At 36.0% G+C, this 20,057-nt stretch overlaps 1 protein-coding gene across 7 annotated transcripts in view; it reads right to left on the reverse strand.

Annotated features, from left to right (window-relative positions):
- UBR3 (ubiquitin protein ligase E3 component n-recognin 3) overlaps window positions 1-20,057 on the reverse strand; it is a 103,669-nt gene that overhangs the window by 75,189 nt on the left and 8,423 nt on the right. For 4 of the 7 annotated variants that reach the window (XR_011726560.1, XM_071747395.1, XM_071747397.1 and 1 more), the window contains 6 exons: window positions 13,870-14,009; window positions 13,320-13,478; window positions 11,494-11,637; window positions 10,842-10,891; window positions 6,452-6,518; window positions 2,495-2,625 (listed from right to left, as the gene is read on the reverse strand). Coding sequence is in view for 6 of the 7 variants with exons in the window: in XM_071747395.1 (XP_071603496.1) it covers window positions 2,495-2,625; window positions 6,452-6,518; window positions 10,842-10,891; window positions 11,494-11,637; window positions 13,320-13,478; window positions 13,870-14,009 (691 nt within the window). In the remaining variant the exon portion in view is untranslated. Of the gene's footprint in view, window positions 1-2,494; window positions 2,626-4,140; window positions 4,178-6,451; window positions 6,519-10,841; window positions 10,892-11,493; window positions 11,638-13,319; window positions 13,479-13,869; window positions 14,010-20,057 lie in introns of those variants that run through there. The other 3 variants (XM_071747399.1, XM_071747398.1, XM_071747401.1) reach the window with 2 other exon arrangements.

The following is a 20,057-nucleotide window of genomic DNA, read 5'->3' on the forward strand; positions in this document are numbered from 1 at the left end:
TTGTTTTTCCTCTTGCAGAAATCTTGTCAACACTTCAACACCTCTAATTTCTTGGAAGCTTGGGTAAATTTCTCTTGTTTTCTTTTTCTTCACTTTTAAGTCTTCCAATCTTCAAATGTCATCAAGTGTTGGAAGGGATGCCTCAGGCACAAATCCTGAAAGGCAAAGACCACAGTGTTTGTTGTGCTAACTCTCTATTACACAAAATAGTCTGGCAGAGAAGAGCTAGTTAACCCAGAGTTTAAGCCCACCCCTTTCAACATCTATTTTTGATACTGGAAATTCTAAAAGAAAATTTTGTTTTCCTATTCAAAAATAAAAATAAATTTGTGCAACATAGAAATATCTGCTGGTGGCTCACTGATTGCTGCATAGGGTATGGTGGACTCAATTAGCTTTATGTTAATGCTGGAGGTCAGAGATCTCAACCATTTCAGAGCAAGCAAAGGTAGACAGCTCTGTGCTCTGTGTCTGGCTTGATTAGTTTCTCAGACAACCAACCTTTCAGAATTCTGCTGATTTCATGAAGTAAGTCAGCTCATGAAGAGTCAGACAAATTGCTTAACAGTACAGACTGGAAAAATTAAGACAGAACACGTGGTGTAGATGGGATGGAGAAAGCAGCAGAAAGCTGAGAGATCAACTGGAACAGTTTATAACCCTACTGGTGTTCCTGCTGTTTCAGAATCCAACATGACTGAACAGCAAACAAGCTTTTCCTTCATAAAAGTTTAATGGAAGCTTGAAAGAGAAAACATTCTTCTAATTCATCCCAAAATGGTATGTTCTGTCTGTACACTATCACGAAGCCACTCCTTGTATATTAGCCACTTGCTCAAAATTCACACGATTGCTACAGTTTTGCAACCAAACACAGGCATCTGAAGTAAGAACAGCGCTGCTGCCTCCCTAGCATTGCTGTGCAATACACTTCCTACTCTGAGCCTCCTTATTAGTGAAAAATGCCTTTAAGACAATCACAGTGATTACTATAATCAGATTCTAGAGGACTTCAAATAGTAATTTTTCTACTAATGGAGGACATGCATAGCAATTTAACTGTTTAATTAAATACAAAATGAAATTACTAAGAAAACAGAGGAATGTTTAAATAATCCTTTCATCTGAACATAGAGTATTGGTGGCTGGAAGATAGACTATTTCGAGGTAAAGGTGCCAGCCAATACAGAAACTAAATATACCATGGTCTCCATTCTGAGTAGATAGTGAAGAAAGATTATGAACACAATGGAGAAAGCCACTGAAGAGTGTGGCCTGTTGTGAAAGGCAAAAAGAAACCATTAAAAGTTGTTTTTATGACATGGCACAGTAAAAAGGTAAACATAGGAACACTTACCAGATTCCTCTGCAGGTTGCTAACACTTGTTTTTACAAGCAGAAGTTTATCCAGCAATGGATCAGGAGAACCAGATGTTGATGTAGGTCTCCAAATATCAAGAATTCAAGCTTCATAGTAAGGGATCATCAGTCAGGAAGTCCACGTGTATTAGCTGAATCCAAGACCAAGATCAATCCTACGCTGGTGCCCCAAATCAAAATGTGCTCTTGACACGGATAAAGCTTCGCTGAAGGCCCATGTGTCATTTTACTTCCTTGCAAGCAATCTTTATATCCTTTGCTTTGATCCAGCAAGGTTTTAAGAGAGCATGAACACAAGGCTGTCCCATTATAAACAGTCATATTTTAAGAAATCTGCACGCCTGGATTTCAGGATTTCTTGATCTTTGCCTCTCAGCAGGGATTGAGAATGTCCAAAATATTTGCATGGCGCGAAGGTATGACACGGTCAGAGCAAAATGTTAAACTTGATTGCTATGTATACGAGGTCTTAGAACATGTAGAGCAAACAACCAAACCTGGCTGCACATCAAGATTTAAAACAGGAAGATATCCAGTCTCCGTGACTCCAGGCTAGGAGACACTTGGTATGGACAACTGCAAAGCTCTATAAGGAAGAAACTGGAAGGCTGCCAAAATCACCTAGGGCATAGCTGCAGCAATAAACACCCACACTGTCATGGCTTATTCCAAGAAAATACTGCCTATAACAGTTGCAAGAAGAATCAAGTCACTGCAACTAGTTGCAGTCATACCACACTACACAACCATTTAGTGCCAATCCACATCTTTTAACTGTTAAAAACCCAATTTACAAAATAAAATAAAACAATATCCAACACATGCAAATATGCACTAGCAACCAAAAGGAAAACAAAACAAAAAAATACCACAAAACATAATAATAAAATTATTACTGCTGCATAATTATGCATTTTGGTTTGTTCACATCTCTCTTCAAATACTATACACTATAGACCTTTTAACAAAAACCTCAAAACAAAGTTAAAGACCTGCATTATTTTACTGGTTATTATTCAAATACAAACATACATGGTCTCATGCAAGGCATAATACACACTATGTATATGACTAAGAAAAGACATTTTAAGTTTGAATGAAGTATGGCAAGTACCTTATAATCTTGATCTGGAAGCATGTTGAGTAAGAAAGTCACCATCTTCTGTGGAAACTCATACTTTATTGTCCAAAATAATAATTCTTCTAGAAAACATTTATGCTTCAAAACATCCATGATAGATTGATCTGCATAAAAGTTTGGAGGAGGGGGATGTGTAATGTAGTAATTATTAAAATTAAAAGCAATGATAGTGCAATTGCACTGTCATATAAAATTCAGTAACATTCAGTTAAAAAATTAGTAATATTTTAGGGTGCTCTGTGAATAATTTTTTCAAAAACACTGGGAAAATTAACATGGCCAATACTCCAGGGTCAGGGCTTGTGAAAGTAAGAATTATTTCCCAGAGAAACCAACAAAAGTTTTCAATACAATTCTACCAAACATAGTCCAGCCTTCATTGACTGCACTGAACCACATCACCTTACTGTAGCAGCTTCACTGATTCTAGTAAATCCCCACAATTTGCACATTTACACTGCCACTCAGTTGCAGGGAACTGTTAATGCAGACTACTACTTAGCTGAAGTTAAAACAAGAAAACAACAAAATATAACTTAAGTGATGCTTTCTGTCACCTAAGAACACTTTCATTCTGTTTACAAAGCTCTAGAGAAGCTGAACAGAAACAATAATGTATCCATTCTTATTTTTAAAACAATACACATTAACTGAGCAACCACAAAATTTTTGTTTGGTTCACTCTTGATTTTTTGTTTTTTGTTTTTTTAATAAAAGTCACTATAATCAGATAATCAGGCACTAGCTCCCAATGGCACTAAGAGACTCAGAATCACCTCTCCCCTTTCAGCTCCTGGACATTCACTCTACCCTCTTCTACTCATGCAGACAGCACAGCCCTGTGGGGTACCTATATAGGAATGAAGTCATCTTTCCATTCTGTCAGCTGTGTTTTCAAGCAGAGCAGTTTCATGATTGCAAAGCTGCACAAACTGACCTCTGCTAGAATAAACTGAAGCTATGCCTTGACAACACATAAATCATATTAATCCCATTTAAAAAAAAAATACTAAAAATACACAAACTCTATTGTCACTCTTCAAGAGGTTGATTATCTATGATTTAAAGGCATTGTTCATTCCTTTAACATGCAAGGACTACAGAAAATAATCATGCTCCTTTATACTTAGAATTCAACTAGATCTGAGGGTATCCCCCCACAGACAAAATCCCATATTCCAATGGAAAAGGATAAAGGGCTCCCACCAGCATAGATAAAAATCACTTAAGTTCAACATCTTCAGGCCTTGAAGATTGGCCTCTTCACTGAAGTGCAAGAGCTTTAGGGACAGTATTGGATAGCTTTGTGCCTCTCCTAACCTGGATAGCCATTTGTGCTTTTACTAAGCAGAAATTACATCAATTTTCCACCAATACCAAAGGTGTTCCCAAGCCAAGTGACCAATCAGCCCAAAACATCTCAAAAATTGCAAAAGATCATGAGAAATAACAAATAAATTAGATTTTAGGGATCTCCTCAAGACTTTATGAAGCCACACAAACACAACACTGTTTTATTCAATGTATTCTACAAGCATGGAAATAAAAATTACGTTCACAGAGTAATGAAAGGTATTTTAGTGTCAAAATTATTTTGTAAAGCAATACACATCACCTACTGCAGTAAACATAGATGATCATTTATGTGATCTTCATCATCTCTTGTGAAGAAACTGACTATGTGATTTTATTGCCCTTGAAAGCTTGACAGCCGTGCAGATTGAAGTCCTCTGTCCACAGAACAGACAGCACAGGTTTAGGCACATGTCAAATGCCCCCAAGTGAGAACACTGGGCATGAAGTCAAGTGACACAACACCTTATCTGTCACTGATGTGCAGTGCTCTCAGATATGTATCACATTCAACAGTGCATATCAAATTCTTTACACAGCAGTTTCAGGAAGGGACAGGAGTGTATATATTCACTTGGACCTGCTACAGAATTTAAGTAGGCAGAATGCTCTTACCCAACTTGGAAAATTTGTCAGGAACACTGAGACTAATGTTCCTACTCTTGTACAAAGCACCACACGATTTAAAATTTCTTTCAATCATTGTAAAAAAAATAAATTAAAAAACAGTGCCTGTGGGTATTGTTTTAAACAACAGGTATTTCAAATGGATACAGGATGCGGGTTTTAAAACAGTATAAAAATAAAAATTCTCTCAATCCTCAGTCCCATACCTGTATCAGTGAACCTCAGCATATAACCTCTATTTTCTTTAAAGAAATCTTCCACTCTTTCCTAGTGCCACAAAAAACCCTGTAGATTGTTGTAAACATCTCACTAGAATGAGTCTTCGCATTCCAAGACATTCCCAGTGTATCAATAACCCTCTATGCAGACAGTACCACTAAAGACCTAGGATGGGACAGGGAGTCTGCTTATAAGGAAAAGGTAAATCTGTTTTTATTCAATACTCAGTTTTCTAAAATTTTCTTTTCATACTCTTATTTTATACCCTATTGGACATAAAATATGAATACTGAAAACTTCAGAAAACTATTCAATATTTAATAAAAACAGATACTTACCCTTCCCCCATTGTCAGACTCCCTCCTCTGGGGCTGATACTAGGAGCTATCAACATCATGAGCATAGTCCATGTTGGAGTGCCTCAGAGGGGGAAGACTACAGCCCTGGGGGGAAATGAAATGTTGAACTGCAGTATCACTTTTCCTGAAATGCCACTGCTGATACTGGTTTTCAGATCAGGCAGCTTCTCAGCCTAAGCTTCCTCCCTGCCTACTCCTCCATAATCAGTTGCTATGCATCAGAATACCACAGGGTTTTTTAATTACTTATCTTTTAGATACCCTAACAGCCTGTAACAGTCAAGTAAGAGAGCTTTCCTTGGAAGTCTGTAAGTTTCCTGCATTTCTCCAAAACTACCACCTCTTCCACATTTTTTACTCTCTGTCACAACCTTTCACACACTATTTCTAAGATCCCTTCTTAACAACAGTTGCCGAAACACCTCATTCTCTGCTCTTCCAGCTTCCTAATGTTTTTCCTTAAATCTGTAACCACTAGAAAAAATAAATCTTACTTTCCCATACCCTTTGCAACACCTTCATACCTTTTTACAGATCATGAACCCTTGCATTTCAAATTCAAGTTCCAAACCTTCATCCCAAAGCCTTCCAGAAATTTTATTCCAACTTTCACCAGTTTTTCACCCCAGTGTTTTCTCAGGGCTTGCAATTTCTTTGTCCTTCCTATGTCAGTCTCCTCACACTCAAGAAAGCCAAGCAAAGTGTTCTTTGTTTAAAAATAACAGTTTATATATTATTATTTAAACACTTCTTGCACAAAAACATGTCAAGGGCAAGTACAGGAAAGGGTTATCTTGTCTTTAGCCTCTGATCATTCTTGAATTAAAGCCTTCACTGATAACAATGTGAATGCTGCTCATGCTGGACTAGAAAATGCAGAGCACTAATTTCAACCTAGGAAAATACTGGAGTGGTTTCATAGCAGCCTTCATTCAAGTACTGTCCCTTAAACATTACCAGAGCACTACAGAAAGACCAATCAGAACCAGAGAACCATTCCTGCCTGGCTGAGAGCACAATCATGCTGAACAGTGGCACAGTGAAAAAAATTATTTAAAACAAATATGTCAATACCTTGTTTGCCAAGCTGTATTGCAACCTCACCAGCCACACAGTGAAAATGGAATGAATTTTTAGAGGTCAACTTACAACATGAAGGTGACACTGTCCCAGACAGTGGTACTCACTCGAGGGAAAGCAAAGTTGCCAATTACCACAATTTCACCTGTGGTTACTTTTTTTAGGCTTTCCCATGGTTAATACCTATCACATGCAGCACTACAGTGCTTGGAAGCCAATGAATAACCCTGGGTAGTTTTTAAGATAGACACACAGCAAATATGATAAAACTGATTTAGTACTTTATAAATACCTTTGGTGGTGCTGCTTAGTTTCACCCTCTTGCGCTTGCCCACACCTTGGCTACCATCCTGGTCCTCCTGGGGTGGGGAAGATTTTAAAAAATTTATAATTGTATATTTAGAATTTTATTGCCAAGAGATGGCTTGCTCTCAAAATTCTGGCTTAACTAGCAAAATAAAACAAAAGCCCTGAATATACTCTCTTACCAGAAATATACTCTTGATGTTACAGGAATGATCAGGAATGATGGACTCCATGCAACTCACTACAAAACCCCACAATTCTTTTAAACTGCCTGTTTTCCACTGCAGGCAACATTTGCAAATACAGACATTTTTACCTATTTAATTATTTTTGTAAGGTTACCAAGGTTACCTGGTTTAATTTCTGAAAGTGACTGCTACAAAAATGCTTAACATGACAAAACTTCTAACTGTTGCACATTCAAGATTTCACCATATTTATCTGTAGGGTTTGGATTTTTTTGTCTCCTAAAAACCATAAGCCAACACACTGGCTATTAAATTTGGCAAATCAGATGTTTAGCTAGACATTTTCCAATCAACATAAAGTTTTGGTCCAAGATAAAGTATATTCTTGCTGCCTTTCAGAGGCCAATTCTACTGCTGAATTCAAATTGTGTGTTCCCTACAGGATAATGGAAATACTTTATGCACACACTTCTCATCTGAAGCTTTCAAGACGTGCTGCAGATAAAACAGCAAAGGTTCCAAAATCCAATGCAAGTTAAACACATCATCACCACTTCACAAAATCTAACACTGGATTTTAAAAAAGAACATGATACTGTATTAAAGGCTGAGTGGATCTTTACTAATAATGGCAGTCTTAATGAAATGGTGGAAATAAAGGAAGATCCCTACTGTGTCTAATAAAATGGGACATAATTAATATAAGCCCTATTGCTAAAAATAAGTAATCAATATCCTTCTCCTCTACGTAAATGCCATATTTTACTTCCAAATTTCACTGGAATGATAAAGAACCTTGTACTAAAGAAGTGACTGTCCTTCTTTGGAGACAAAGATTATTCATATTTTCTATCAAAGAACTGACCAAAAGTATCACGTTAATGAGACACCTCACTTTGCCCATCCTTTCAGTGCCTTCATATGAAAATTAATTTTAAGATGTACACACATTTGAACTCTTAGGTGTCCTGTGCACTTTCTGAACATTTGAACACTTTTGTACTTCCATCAGGAGGCAGTCAGTTCACAGTGTGCTGCCACTGCTTATTCCCCCATTAGAGGGGCCAAGCACTCAAAAGTAAAAATCAGGTCTGCTGAGATATTGCTACAAACTGCAGGACCCTGCAATGTAAGTCACCTGCCCTGAGGAAAAGGAATCTAAATTCCTGCAGATAGAAAGTTGACAGCTGGAGGTCTCAGGACCTCTTCATTGGTCTCTGTTAATCCAGATGGTTGCTAGAGGGACCCTAACTAGAAAAATGCATTTGGGTATAGAAATTGTAATGATGTCTTGGATTCTAGCCTCCAACAGCCACTGCTCTGAAAAACAAAATGCATTTGCCCTTCTATGGTAAGAGAAAAAAGTAAACATGTAACAGTTTTCATTTGCAACTTTTGAAGTATTTTCATTAAAAAGAAGAAAAATTGAGTGACTTATGAGAAATGCCTTCTTGAGAACTTTTTTCCTCAGTAACAGACAGTTGGTTTCCATTGCTTCAGTCAGGTAGGATACATCTTAATGTCAAGTGCAGGAGTTTCAATAGCCTTGAGATAGTGAATGCTTGGTCATATGGTTTCTGCCAAGCCCATGGATAAGAGTAAGAGAATAAGTAAGTGTAAAACACCTTATTTTTACCCACTGGATAATGCTGTGTAATTATAGACAAGTAAAAACGAAGTTCTATATAGATTTACTTTAAAAGAAGAAAAAAAGAAAAACCAAAACCATATTTAGCAGTATACCTAGGTATGCCACACCTGCACACCTGTTGAGAAGCCAGATTATAAACTTGATGTGATATTAGATACTATACATAGATTTTTTGTATGACTACATTGAAGGCAATCAGATTAAAAATCTGTGTAACATAGTAATAAGCTATTTAGTAGTCTTCAATAATCTCCAAGGCCAGCCAAACACAGATACCCAATACAAAAAGGTTTATTCACCAGTGTGGCAAAAGCATTCATGGGCTGGGTTTTATTTGTTTCCTTGGAACATAAAAATTTATTCAATAGAAATACAGATTCAGAGAGGGCCTTTTTTCTCTTTTTGCACAAAGGAAAACATGGGGAAGAAAAGCTAACAGAGGAACTTCATGGTGAGTTGCCTCCAAAATACCACATGTTGGAACACTAACCATTTGAGAAGTAAAGCACAAGTGAGCCTATACTGATTGATGACATGAAAAAAACCACCACATTCAGGATACACCCAGCCTTCAGATTCATGTTTAGGTTAGGAACATCTGCTATTGTAGGAGTTAAACACTGAACTACACAAAATTTTTCAAGCTATTCACTTCCTTGTAGAAGCACTGCTCTAATTTCCAGCCTAAGGAAATTCTTTTTACCTATACTTTAATCTGTGAAACTATGCTACCTTTAAGAACATTAACCTTTCCAGATAAACCAAATACCACAGGAAGAAAACCTAATTAAAAGTGTACCCTTTCATATTTCTTACTCAGAACACAGTTTTGGCTTCTCAATGAAAGGTTTGGACTTCTCTTTTGGCAAATCCATATTTGTCAAGCAAACCATGACTAAGAAAAAGATTATATCAAAAATTAACTTTCTTAGGATTTGTTTTTTTTAAAAAAAAAAACAAAACAAAACAAAACAGAAAACTTATGTTCTTTTTAATTGCACCTACACAGCATTGCTGTGATTTTATTAAATATATAGAAGAAAAATTCAGAAGTGAAAATATATAGTAATGACCATGCAAGTTTCGAGTGTTTACTGGTTTACCTGCACGTAACTTTCTCATCCTTCTAAAAAATTTTCTACATACAGATTTCAAAAGAGTCTTGTGCTTTTTGTTTTTTCCAATGTACCTTAATAATGCAAATAATTCCCAAAATTGATTCCAGGTATGTGATTGTATGCAGCATTTCAATTTAGAAAAAAAAATCACATCTGTGGTAACATCGTAAAAACCCTACATAGCTATTTATATCCTGGAGATTAGAAAGAAAAACCTCTCTAGAAAACAGGTATCTTCAAATAGCAGGCTATAATGCAGTTTCTGTAATTCCTTTCTTATTTATTCCTAAAATATATTTTCCTTGAAAAAATTCTTTTCCTACTCCCCAAAATATATCTTTGTCTCCACCTCCTTTTCCAAAAAGAAACATCAGCAATATCCAATTTCTCTTCAGACTCCTAACAACTTCAGCTCACTCCACTCTCCTCAACAATTATAGGGGCAAACCAGAAAGAAGCATGTTGAGCTTTTTCAAGTTTATTTAAAAATGTTATAAGCATTAACTTGAATTGCTGTCTTCTTTCATGGGGGTATTTAAAAGTGATACTGTGATCAGTCTTTTACTTGTTTGGGTTTTTTGTCTGTCTGTTTGTCAAGCAATGGTGAAAAAACAACAAGCAATACTTAGAAAAATGCCAAATTATAAATAGCACTGCCGAAAGCGTAACAGATGCTGTTGTGCTCGTGACAGAGGCAAACATGTCATACAACTGCTTTTAGACACACACAAATGATTGTTTTTACTTCAATACTTGTTCACACAGAATTCAACACAAGCAAAATTCCTATGAAAAACTATAATTTACATTCTTTAAAATCTTCTGCACTACCCTAACAGAACAGCTTCTAAGCCTTACTAGTTGAAATCAGTTTTTAAACAGTAGGGCAAAAATGATAAAAGTGATGCCACCAGAATTTAACTTGCCTCACTAAATTCCAGTTATTTATCACGTCTCAAGGAGATTCCATCTTCTTCACTCCCACTGAATGTGTACTGTAAATAAGGTCAAGTCTACACATGGGAATTTCTCTACAGAGAAATTCTCACTGCTGCTACCACCAGTTCAGCTGGATTCTCAAGTGCAAAAAACTACTATCACCATTCACAGCATCACATGCTTTAAATTTGCTTTCATCACTCCTAATTCACTTGCTTGTGATGAACTACCTACACAGGTTTCATCTACATTACATACATAAATTAAACTGAAATGGTATGAGCAAAAAAACCAGAATTTTAAAGAGGTCCTTAGTAAATCAAAGGTCTGAGATCTATTCCTTCGTATCTCCATTATTTATAATTATTAAAATGGAGAGAATGTGTGGGAGATAGTCAAGGTTTCCAGCACCTGGCGGTAACCATTTTCTCCCTTTAATATTCTACTGCAGTTCATTATAGTCTTTAAAAACAGTCTCACCTCATCTGAAGAATCCCCTTGTCCTGATGTTGCCGTAGCACCTGCTAAACCTTTTGAAATAAAAAAATTCAGAGATTCCTTTCATAAGTCTTATACTGAAAATAGAGTATTTTAATGATATTTAATGAGCCAGTACGAAATAAAACACTACATTAGCTTTCTTCAAAAGATACACAGCAGTGGACTGAGAAGTTAGAGTAAGATTCCCAAGCAACACAAAATCAGGGATTTGCAAGTACGTTCCATTGCAGAACTTCAACGTACTGAGTTAAAGCAGATGTGTTCATTCACAGATTGCAAAAAATTCTGATGGCCTTCAGTGATGAAAAAAAATTCCACAGCACTTTTGTAAGAATAGGTGGCTTAACTTAGTTACAGTGACAAAATTCCACTACGAGCAATTTCATCTTGCCTACTCAAATTCCATTATAGCTCTGACTGGAAAATGATGCTTAGTATATTAGCAACAAAAAGTTAATATGTTTAGCTTTTATGACTGAATTAAAATTAATCTGTAACTTGGTGGTGAACTAAGTAACAGGTAATGCCTTAAGCTTCATAACATTGTGGGGGTTTTTTATAAATAAAACAACAATTTACATAGAAGCCAGCAATAATCAAATCTTCTCTTAAAATATTTTTCTACACAAACCTTGAACTGCTAATGTGCTAGTTCCAGCTCCTTGTTCCTGCACACCACATGCAAGTTTATCCTCAGGAAATGCCAGTCCAGAGCCTTTCAAAGCAATAAGGTATTTTTCATGACTTTTCTTTGCGTATGCATTCTCTCCAACACCTTGAATACACACAGAAAACAGCATTTAAGTAAGACAGTGGCCACCTGGTTCATAAACTGCATAGCCTATCCAAGTAATCTAAAAAACAATCCACAATGTTTTAATAAACTGTACAATTACAAGATGCAGAAGCTAAGCAGTTTTTCCAGCTTGTGAAATGAAATCCCAAAGATGTGAAACCTTCTCAGTTCTTCCCCTCTCACACAGTCTTCTAAATTATTTACTTAATTTTCAGCAGCACTGCCACCACTAACACTACAGCTAAAATAAAATAAAAAATAAAATGAAAAAAAAATTCAGAACAATTGGTTCAGAAAGGACAGGAATCTACTATTTCCAACAAGTAAAAAATAAACCAATTTAAAAACCCAGTAATAGAATTTACATATGGCATATTACTAACATTGGGAATTTTTCTTCCCAAGTTCAAATTCTGACAGCTGCAATTAATAATGACTATTCATAAAATAATCATCAAATGATGAAGCAAAGACATCCAGCATGCTCGGGATATAAAATTTTCACATAGAAACGGACTAAAAAAAAACAACCCCAACACATTTGTTACATAAGCAAAAATAAACTTCAGAGCAGCAAAATGTGTCAACTGTTTAAGGAAAAGAAAACACAAAAAATATAACAGCATTTTTTTAACCGTACACCTCCTGCATGCAAAGTCAGAAGAACAGATTTTGCTCCAAAATCCTTCTTTATTTTCCCTACCAAGAAACTGTATCTATTAAGACACATATGTTCTCCATTCCAAGAGTCCAGATAAGAATGCCTTACTTCCCATTCCCTTTCCACTTTTCTATCTCAGGAAATCCATCACATGTAGGAAAGAAGTAATTTAACTTCTCCTGTTCAAATATTATTAAACAGGAGAAAAAGAGGAATGAAACAGAATAAAGACAACTGTCCCTGATGCAGCTTTCCTAACTGCCTCTGCTTTCAAGTAAGGATTTGGAGATTGCCTGTTCTTCAACTAGCTGATGCCCAAGCCAGTTATGGCAACAAAAATCAACAGTAATTATTGTTTGTTCCCTACCTATGCAAAGGAATTATGCAAAGGACTCAAAACGAGACACCCTTAATCACAAGAAAATAAGATAGAATTAACTTATATTAGCTGGATTTGGGTTAATAATGACTGCTCAACTTTTCTGCATTCACTAAATCTGGTACAGGACAGAATAAATAATTGGAGTGAGAAGGGTGTTTCTAAGAAAAAAGAAAGGAAAAAGAAAAAGAAAAAATACAAAAAGGCTTTGCACAGAAGTTCAGGACAGACAATGGACTTTTGCCATTCAGGTCTCCTCCAGTAAGCTCTGTGAGAACAGATCCCAAAATAAGTTAGACACATTACACTTTGAATAAGCTTGGCATGCCTCACTTGGAAACATTAAGCTACCATGTTCACTTCACTTTAAAAAGAATTTTATAAAAACTCTTTTGAACCCATGTATCTTTACACAGAAGACATAGAAGAGGTTTGCATGTTTCTAGTTGCTCCTGAAGCCCCACCCACTTCTACTTTAAAAAAAAAAAATCTTAAAACCATGCTTTTTTCTGGTTTTGAGATGTCAAAAACACACAGAGAAACTGAAGTGACAAATGAAACTTGCAACCTTAAATTCTTCAAAATTTGAAAATTTAATTATTAGAAATAACACAAACATACCAGAGGTAAGATTTTTGTAGAACTGTTGGCTAGTCAAAACCTGGGTAAGAACTGATCGCATTGCTCCTCCCATTTTGGTCAAGTCTTCCAGAAAGGAAACATGAGGCTCCAAAACCTGGAGGATTTTATGAAGGTCCTTCTCTGATGGCAGATCAAGAGCTGAAAACCATATAACAATAACTTTTGGTGTAAATGTTATTTAATTTGGCCAAGATCTTCACAGAAGTAACTACCAGAAAGGAAATCAATTTATATATTCATATACTCTAAAAATTAACATTAAAAAGTTTCAAAATAATCCTGATTTCATTTTCAGGAAGAGCTCAACACAATGCTAGGTAACCCTGAAAACATATTTAAGAAGCTCTTCTGTACAGAAGAAAATGGAATTGTCTATGCAGACAGTAACTCAGATAGGAAAAAATATACAAAATTCCATGATATAAATGATAGAGAGCATGCATGTATTTATACACTGTCTTCACATCCTGCATAGCAAGAGACAGCAGCATGGTAAGATATGCTAAATATATGCAAATATAAAACATACCAGGCTCATTATACCCCTCTCTTAAGTGCTGAATAAGACTAAAGATGAACTGTGGAAGAACTAATTCTGACATCATCAACAAATCCTTCGGGACACATGGAACATTTGAATTTGATTTAATCCGGTGTCTTTTACAAAACCTATAAAACAGATGAGAAAAGTGTTAGCCAAGGCATAGCTCAGCAGATTTAAAGTATACTAAGAAAACCATTACTTTTTCAATTTTTCAGAGAGCATATACTTTTATATTAAAGGTGATGCAGAAACACTATTCTGAAGTTCTAACTGTTAGGTTCAAACCTATTTTGGTTTTGAGTCCAGCAAATTATAAAGGTGACAATTTTTTTTTCCCCTTCTACAAGTTCACAGTTTATTCCCATACGTGCTAGAAGCACCTTCCATTGAACACTGAATTTTTCTTTAACAAGATATACCTCCATAATTTCTAAACAGCCTACTGAAAAATGCTGAACTGAAACAGTTCTCCTATAAAACAGTCAGAAGCTGGCCTGACTTTGCAAGTCCTCATTCAGATATTGTTTTTTTCACAGTCTTCTGACATTAATAAAAATATTTTTCAAAAGTGTTAGAGTTTGCAGTATCAGTATTTATTTCAAATGTATACCAATTAAGATTTTCTTATTAAAGGATATAAACACTGCAAAAATCATGTGAATTGTTTCATTTAAAATGAAAACATTTCTCTGGAGAATTCCTGTCCAGTAGTAGTTGAGGCTTGGCTAATGCACAATGACACCAAGTTGAGCCAAACCCCATCACAGCAGACAGAATGATTTCCCACTGACTTAACATGAGCCTGACTCAAGAACCACGGAATACTTTTCTGCTCTCAAGCTATTTTTAGAAAGGACATTTACCAACATCAAAGAGCTTTTTACCCATGTCAAAAAAGAAGCTAACAAGGAATAAATAATATTTTTTAAACCACCATAAGAGTAAACTTTACTGGAAAGATTCACTAGATTTTACCAGCAATTTTTCAAGATAAAGATTTGGAAGTGGATTCTGCTTCCTTTGAACATGAAAGTTATTTTCTAATTTTCTTTCTCTCTTCACGATATTTACTCTGCAATATTCTCCAGAAGACAACTGCTGCTTTCTACAACATAAGCCTTACTTCTTTGAGGACCATTAAAGCATCACTTTCAGGAGAAGGAAACAGAAAAAAGCCACAGAGCAAGTATCCAAATTTAGAAAAAATACCAATTAAAAATAATAACTAAATACAATTTTAAAAAGAGGATATAAGTCTTGCAATTAAGAAGGCATCTTCACAAGACTAAAGACTAAGAGCTTCTCCTTTGCTCTTACACATTACAGATCATGGTTTTTATTAAGGAAAGGTAGATAAGGACAGTACTAGCCAGGTGATTTGAAGTTTGTGTACACAGTCTATCCATCCCTCCGGGGCAAAAAAAAGTCTGACACAAAGCTCAGGGATGATTGATAACTTTATGTTAACTAATGCATAAACAGATGGTTTTCACTTCTGAAATTCACTTTTGCAAATATCATTCACAAAAGTTATGAGAAGTTACTCACTTTTATCTCATCCACATGCAGAAACCCAAACAGACATAAACCACAAGCCTGGCTGATCTATGCTGCAGTATGGTACTTCGCTTATTATCCTACGGGTATTTGGTTTCCCTTTCACCAACAGCCTTATAAGAAGAGATCAAAAGTAAATAAAGACTTAATAGACACAACAAGGAAAGAATTCCTATGCAGCATGACTTAAAATCTTTCCTTGATCTCCCCTGTCTATTTTGTATTCAAGAAAAGGGCATTTTCACTGGTTATGATGACAAGCTAAGGGAGCCTCAGTAACAAAACTCACAAGTAAGCTTGTTTTGAATCCCAGCTTCTGCTAAGCACATGGTTTTCTTCCACAGAAAACAATAAGCTCTGCTCCTCAAGAAGCCTACGCCAGCATAAGATTTGTGAATCAGTCTATTGATTAATTATCCCAAATTTAACACATCTTGTACGTGAAGGTTATGAGCCATGTCTTCTCTTGAGACTCCCAAGAAAGCACGATTGACTTAAAGTGTGCTATTATTACTATATAAATACAGGTTCTGGAAAATCAAGGAGGAACCCAGCTTCAATTCACTGTAAGGAAACGCCCTTTCACATTCATATGCACAAATTAAAGCAGCTCCAAGCAGGGTATGATTTCTAGATACCAGGTCCTAAACCTTGAAGTAGAAATGCCAATATAATTTTACAAAAGGAGTCATATTCTAAACTTGGGGTTCAAAGGCTGCAGAATTTAAGCATTGTCTGAGATTAATACACTACTGTAGCTGTTCTTAACTAAAAACTAAAAACATGTACATGGTGAGGATCTCAGACTATGTCTTTACTGACATGACTTGCCCCTGGACAAACTGTTTGCCATACTGAATTTCAAGGGCAATAATTAATGTAAGCTACAGTGATGAAGAAACCCAATGCTCAGATTTGATTATTTACCCATCAGGCTGAAGAGATTTTACTGAGACCAGGCTTACAACATTTACCCATGAGAGTCTGTTTTATGCTTAATTACAGAAAAACAGTCCTGCCAACGTGCAGTATTTCCAAAATCCTGAAATACCAATACTCTGTTCTACTCAGAGATCCATTGTGTTTACAGAGTGCTCCACAGTTCTTCTACCAATATTGACCAAAATACCAGAAAAAGACTCGGAAGATCTTCAGAATTAAAGCAACAGCCATTTTAACTAAAGAAGAGTCAGAACCCCAAGCTGTGCAAGGGAAGAAACAAGTTGAAACGTCCTGCACAGGCAGGCACAGACACCTGTGCCAAATGTCTCCAAAGAGTAACACCATCACTGGACAGACAGTAGACAAAGCTATTCTATAATCACTTCATATAAGCTCTAAAAGAGCTTCCTTACCACAGCATTAGTCAAAGAATTGTCAGTCTACCTAAATGTACATTTCAAAATGCTCCCAAAACTATCCAAACAGGGATTTAATAGGCAACAACAAAAAAGAAAAATTTCCAAATCTCTGCTGGTAACTCAAGCCTTGGAAATCCACCATTTGGAACAGGCAGAAGTCTCTAACATGAAATACTTTTCTTCCAAAGAAGCTCAGAATTAAAAATAACTATGGAAAGGAAGACTGGCTAGATAACTGACAGATCACCTTGAGCTAAGCTTTATTACACAATTTCAGTATTGCAAAATACTTTCTCCAACAAGCCCACAGTTCCTATTTTATCTTTGGTACTTTTTTTTTGTGCTACACAGACTCCTTAGTAAATATTTTTACTATTATACTACTACGAGCTTTAAAAATAGAAGTATTTCAGTGAGAATGCCAGTTCATTATCCTGAGATAATCTATCTCACTGAAGGTCTGAGATGGAAGTACTAAAATACAGGTCTACAGGGAGAGAAAATCATCATCTTTTTACCCTATTCTTTTCTCTGATTTCTCTGCTTTGTTTTCTATAGTATTTCCTACCTTTGAAATTGCTTTTTCACAAAAAGGACAAGACTAATTTCAGCAAAAAGGGACAATAACACAGTAACCTGCAATTACACAAAACTGCTTTAACAAGCAATCTTGTCCACATGACTCCAAGGAGTCATGAAACTTCAAGGAACCTGAAATTTCTTACACTGCATTGATATCTTATTTGCAAGATGTAGAGTGCTGACCATTTACATGAGGAAGGAATACCATGTAACATTACCACAAACAACAATAACATAATCTGAACAACCTTCACTTCAAGCTTTGCAGTTTCATTCTGTTCTCTCATACTATTTTTGTCTTTAAAGATTCCACCAGGACTTTACAAACTGTATTTTAGAAGTGGCTTCAGGTAAAATAATTCCTTTTCTTTAGGCTAGTTTCACAACTGCTTAAGCTGAACTAAGTCAGTCCTGCCACAATTCTGTCCTCAGCCCCCTTATTTGTTCCAACACTGACATTTGACTGATCCTGTGTTAAAACAGTTCAGAAGCTAAGCTAGCAGAAACTCTTTACTTATTAAAAAAAATTAAAAATTAATTGGGCCAGCTTAAATCCAGACTTGCCTCCTTGGAAATCACACTAAAATCCCCAAATCATCCTGTCATCATCCCTTTCCTTGTTCACCTACCAGACAGCAAAACAGAGAACAAAAACCAAAAACCCAACAGTTCAGGAGGATGCTGTCCTGGCCAACCAGCAGATTAGGGAGATACAAGGCTCACTGTGAAGCCAACTCCTCCACTTCAAAGAAGAATTTTTTAACCTCACCAGTTATTAGAGCAGCTGATAAATGCCTTCAGCACCAGTCAGACCACACCTTTACAGCTTTTGAGCATTTGCTCCATTGCTCCTTCCACTAGTGTCTCAAGTTTCAGTTGCATTCCAGAAACCTGACATAGGTTCATGCATACACAGTGTGACTATTTTTACCCTTACTATTTTGTCCTCCTGTGCCTCCCCATGCTTAAAAATAATTTGTTTTAAAATGGATCATAAAGTTGTCAAAAGAAGGCTCCCCATTTTCACAAACCTGGTAGTACTACTGAACTATGAGTACCTGACTCTCCCAAAAGCTTTTAGGGACAAGAAACCAAGATACAAGTGACACGAGCCAAGTGAAAACTACTAAACATAAACTCCTGAATGAAGAAAGTGAACCTCTACTTGATTTTTCTGCTCAGTGACAGTATCATAGCTAAACTAAGCTTTTATTTAAGACAATTACATGTATTTTGTACTTCATACCAAGACCCTCAGAAATTACTCCAACATGCAGAACAGCAAGAAGGGAGGCAGAAAGTCACCAGAATCTCCCTTTGTGCTCAGTACTATATTGAGTACCCTTCAATGAAGCAAGGTCCTCAGCTAAAAGAAAAAGAAGCTGAAGCTCTGCAGAAGAGCATTTCTATTATTCTGTTAGTCCTCAGATGTAACTATCTTCTACAGCACATAAAACAACAGATTCACAAGTTTACAAGTACCCATTATTATTTACGAACAGTAGATATGACAGTGCCAATTGTGAGACCTTAGAAATAAAATGAGAAGGAGAAGGAATGGACTTCTGAGTAGAGCTGAAGCTGAGCCTAAGTTTGAAAAGATCCTCAGAGCTGTTGAATTTGAGTATTTTGATGGACAATAGAGCAATTCAAATGACTAACAACCTTCTGCTGAAAAAGATTGTCTTTATAAAAAGGGTGATGGTCTGAGATATAATTGCTGCACTGTAACTGCATCCCAGTACAGCTTACATTCACCTAGTTTGATTGAAAAGCCTCAATGTACACACAATTTAAAATATTTTTGTACAATAACAGAAACACAGCTAACTTACAAATGTAATATCCATTCTCTTGAGTGCAGCTTTTTCAAACATCACAGTGATTGCAAAGTGAAGCCCTTGCAAATTAAAATGGTCTCAGTTACAGTGTTAATGGCAATATGAAGATTAATATCTTAATTCATCTATTTGCATGTATAAATACAGTCTCCAACCATATTTTCCAACAGGAACTGCAGCTTTTTCAGTTGCAAAAAGGAACTGTGCTTTTTAAATCAGTATTTCACTGTACTGAAGAAGGCATGATGAGAATACTCTTCAAATTCAACTGTAAAAATCAATCTTAATGAAAGTTAACCTTTAAAAAGTCCAAAAGAAATACATTTACATCCAAAAGCATAGAGGTATAATCTATTTTATTTATTTCAAGTATAGACTATAAAGAAATTAAGATATAATGTATGTTCCAGTTCTGGATGCTTAATTTCATAATTTTTAGGATCTGATTTTTCAGAGCTCTTAGCCTGACACAGCATTCACAAAGCAGAATTCCCACCTGATTTTAACAGTAGGTCTGAGAGATGAGTAGATCAACAAAGAGAACATGTAGTGCTGAGCCCTCATCAGGGTCGTCTTTCCCTGGCCCTCACTCTTCCCAAACTATGAGCTCACATACAGTCTCTGTGCCCACTCACTTTCTGAGTCTCATCAATTATCTACCTTAAAGCACGAGGACAGTACATCTTCTATTCAAAGAACAAAAAACAAGCTTCCAAAACATTGCTGTTAAAAACACTTTTCTGGCTAAGAAAATTTTCCCAAGAAATTTTCAACAGGTCAAGCACACGGCATGAAATATTTTGACCCAAATACTACACCTGAGGAAGCTCAA

This window comes from Heliangelus exortis, chromosome 6 (assembly GCF_036169615.1).
Source record: "Heliangelus exortis chromosome 6, bHelExo1.hap1, whole genome shotgun sequence".
Classification (NCBI taxonomy): Eukaryota; Metazoa; Chordata; class Aves; order Apodiformes; family Trochilidae; genus Heliangelus; species Heliangelus exortis.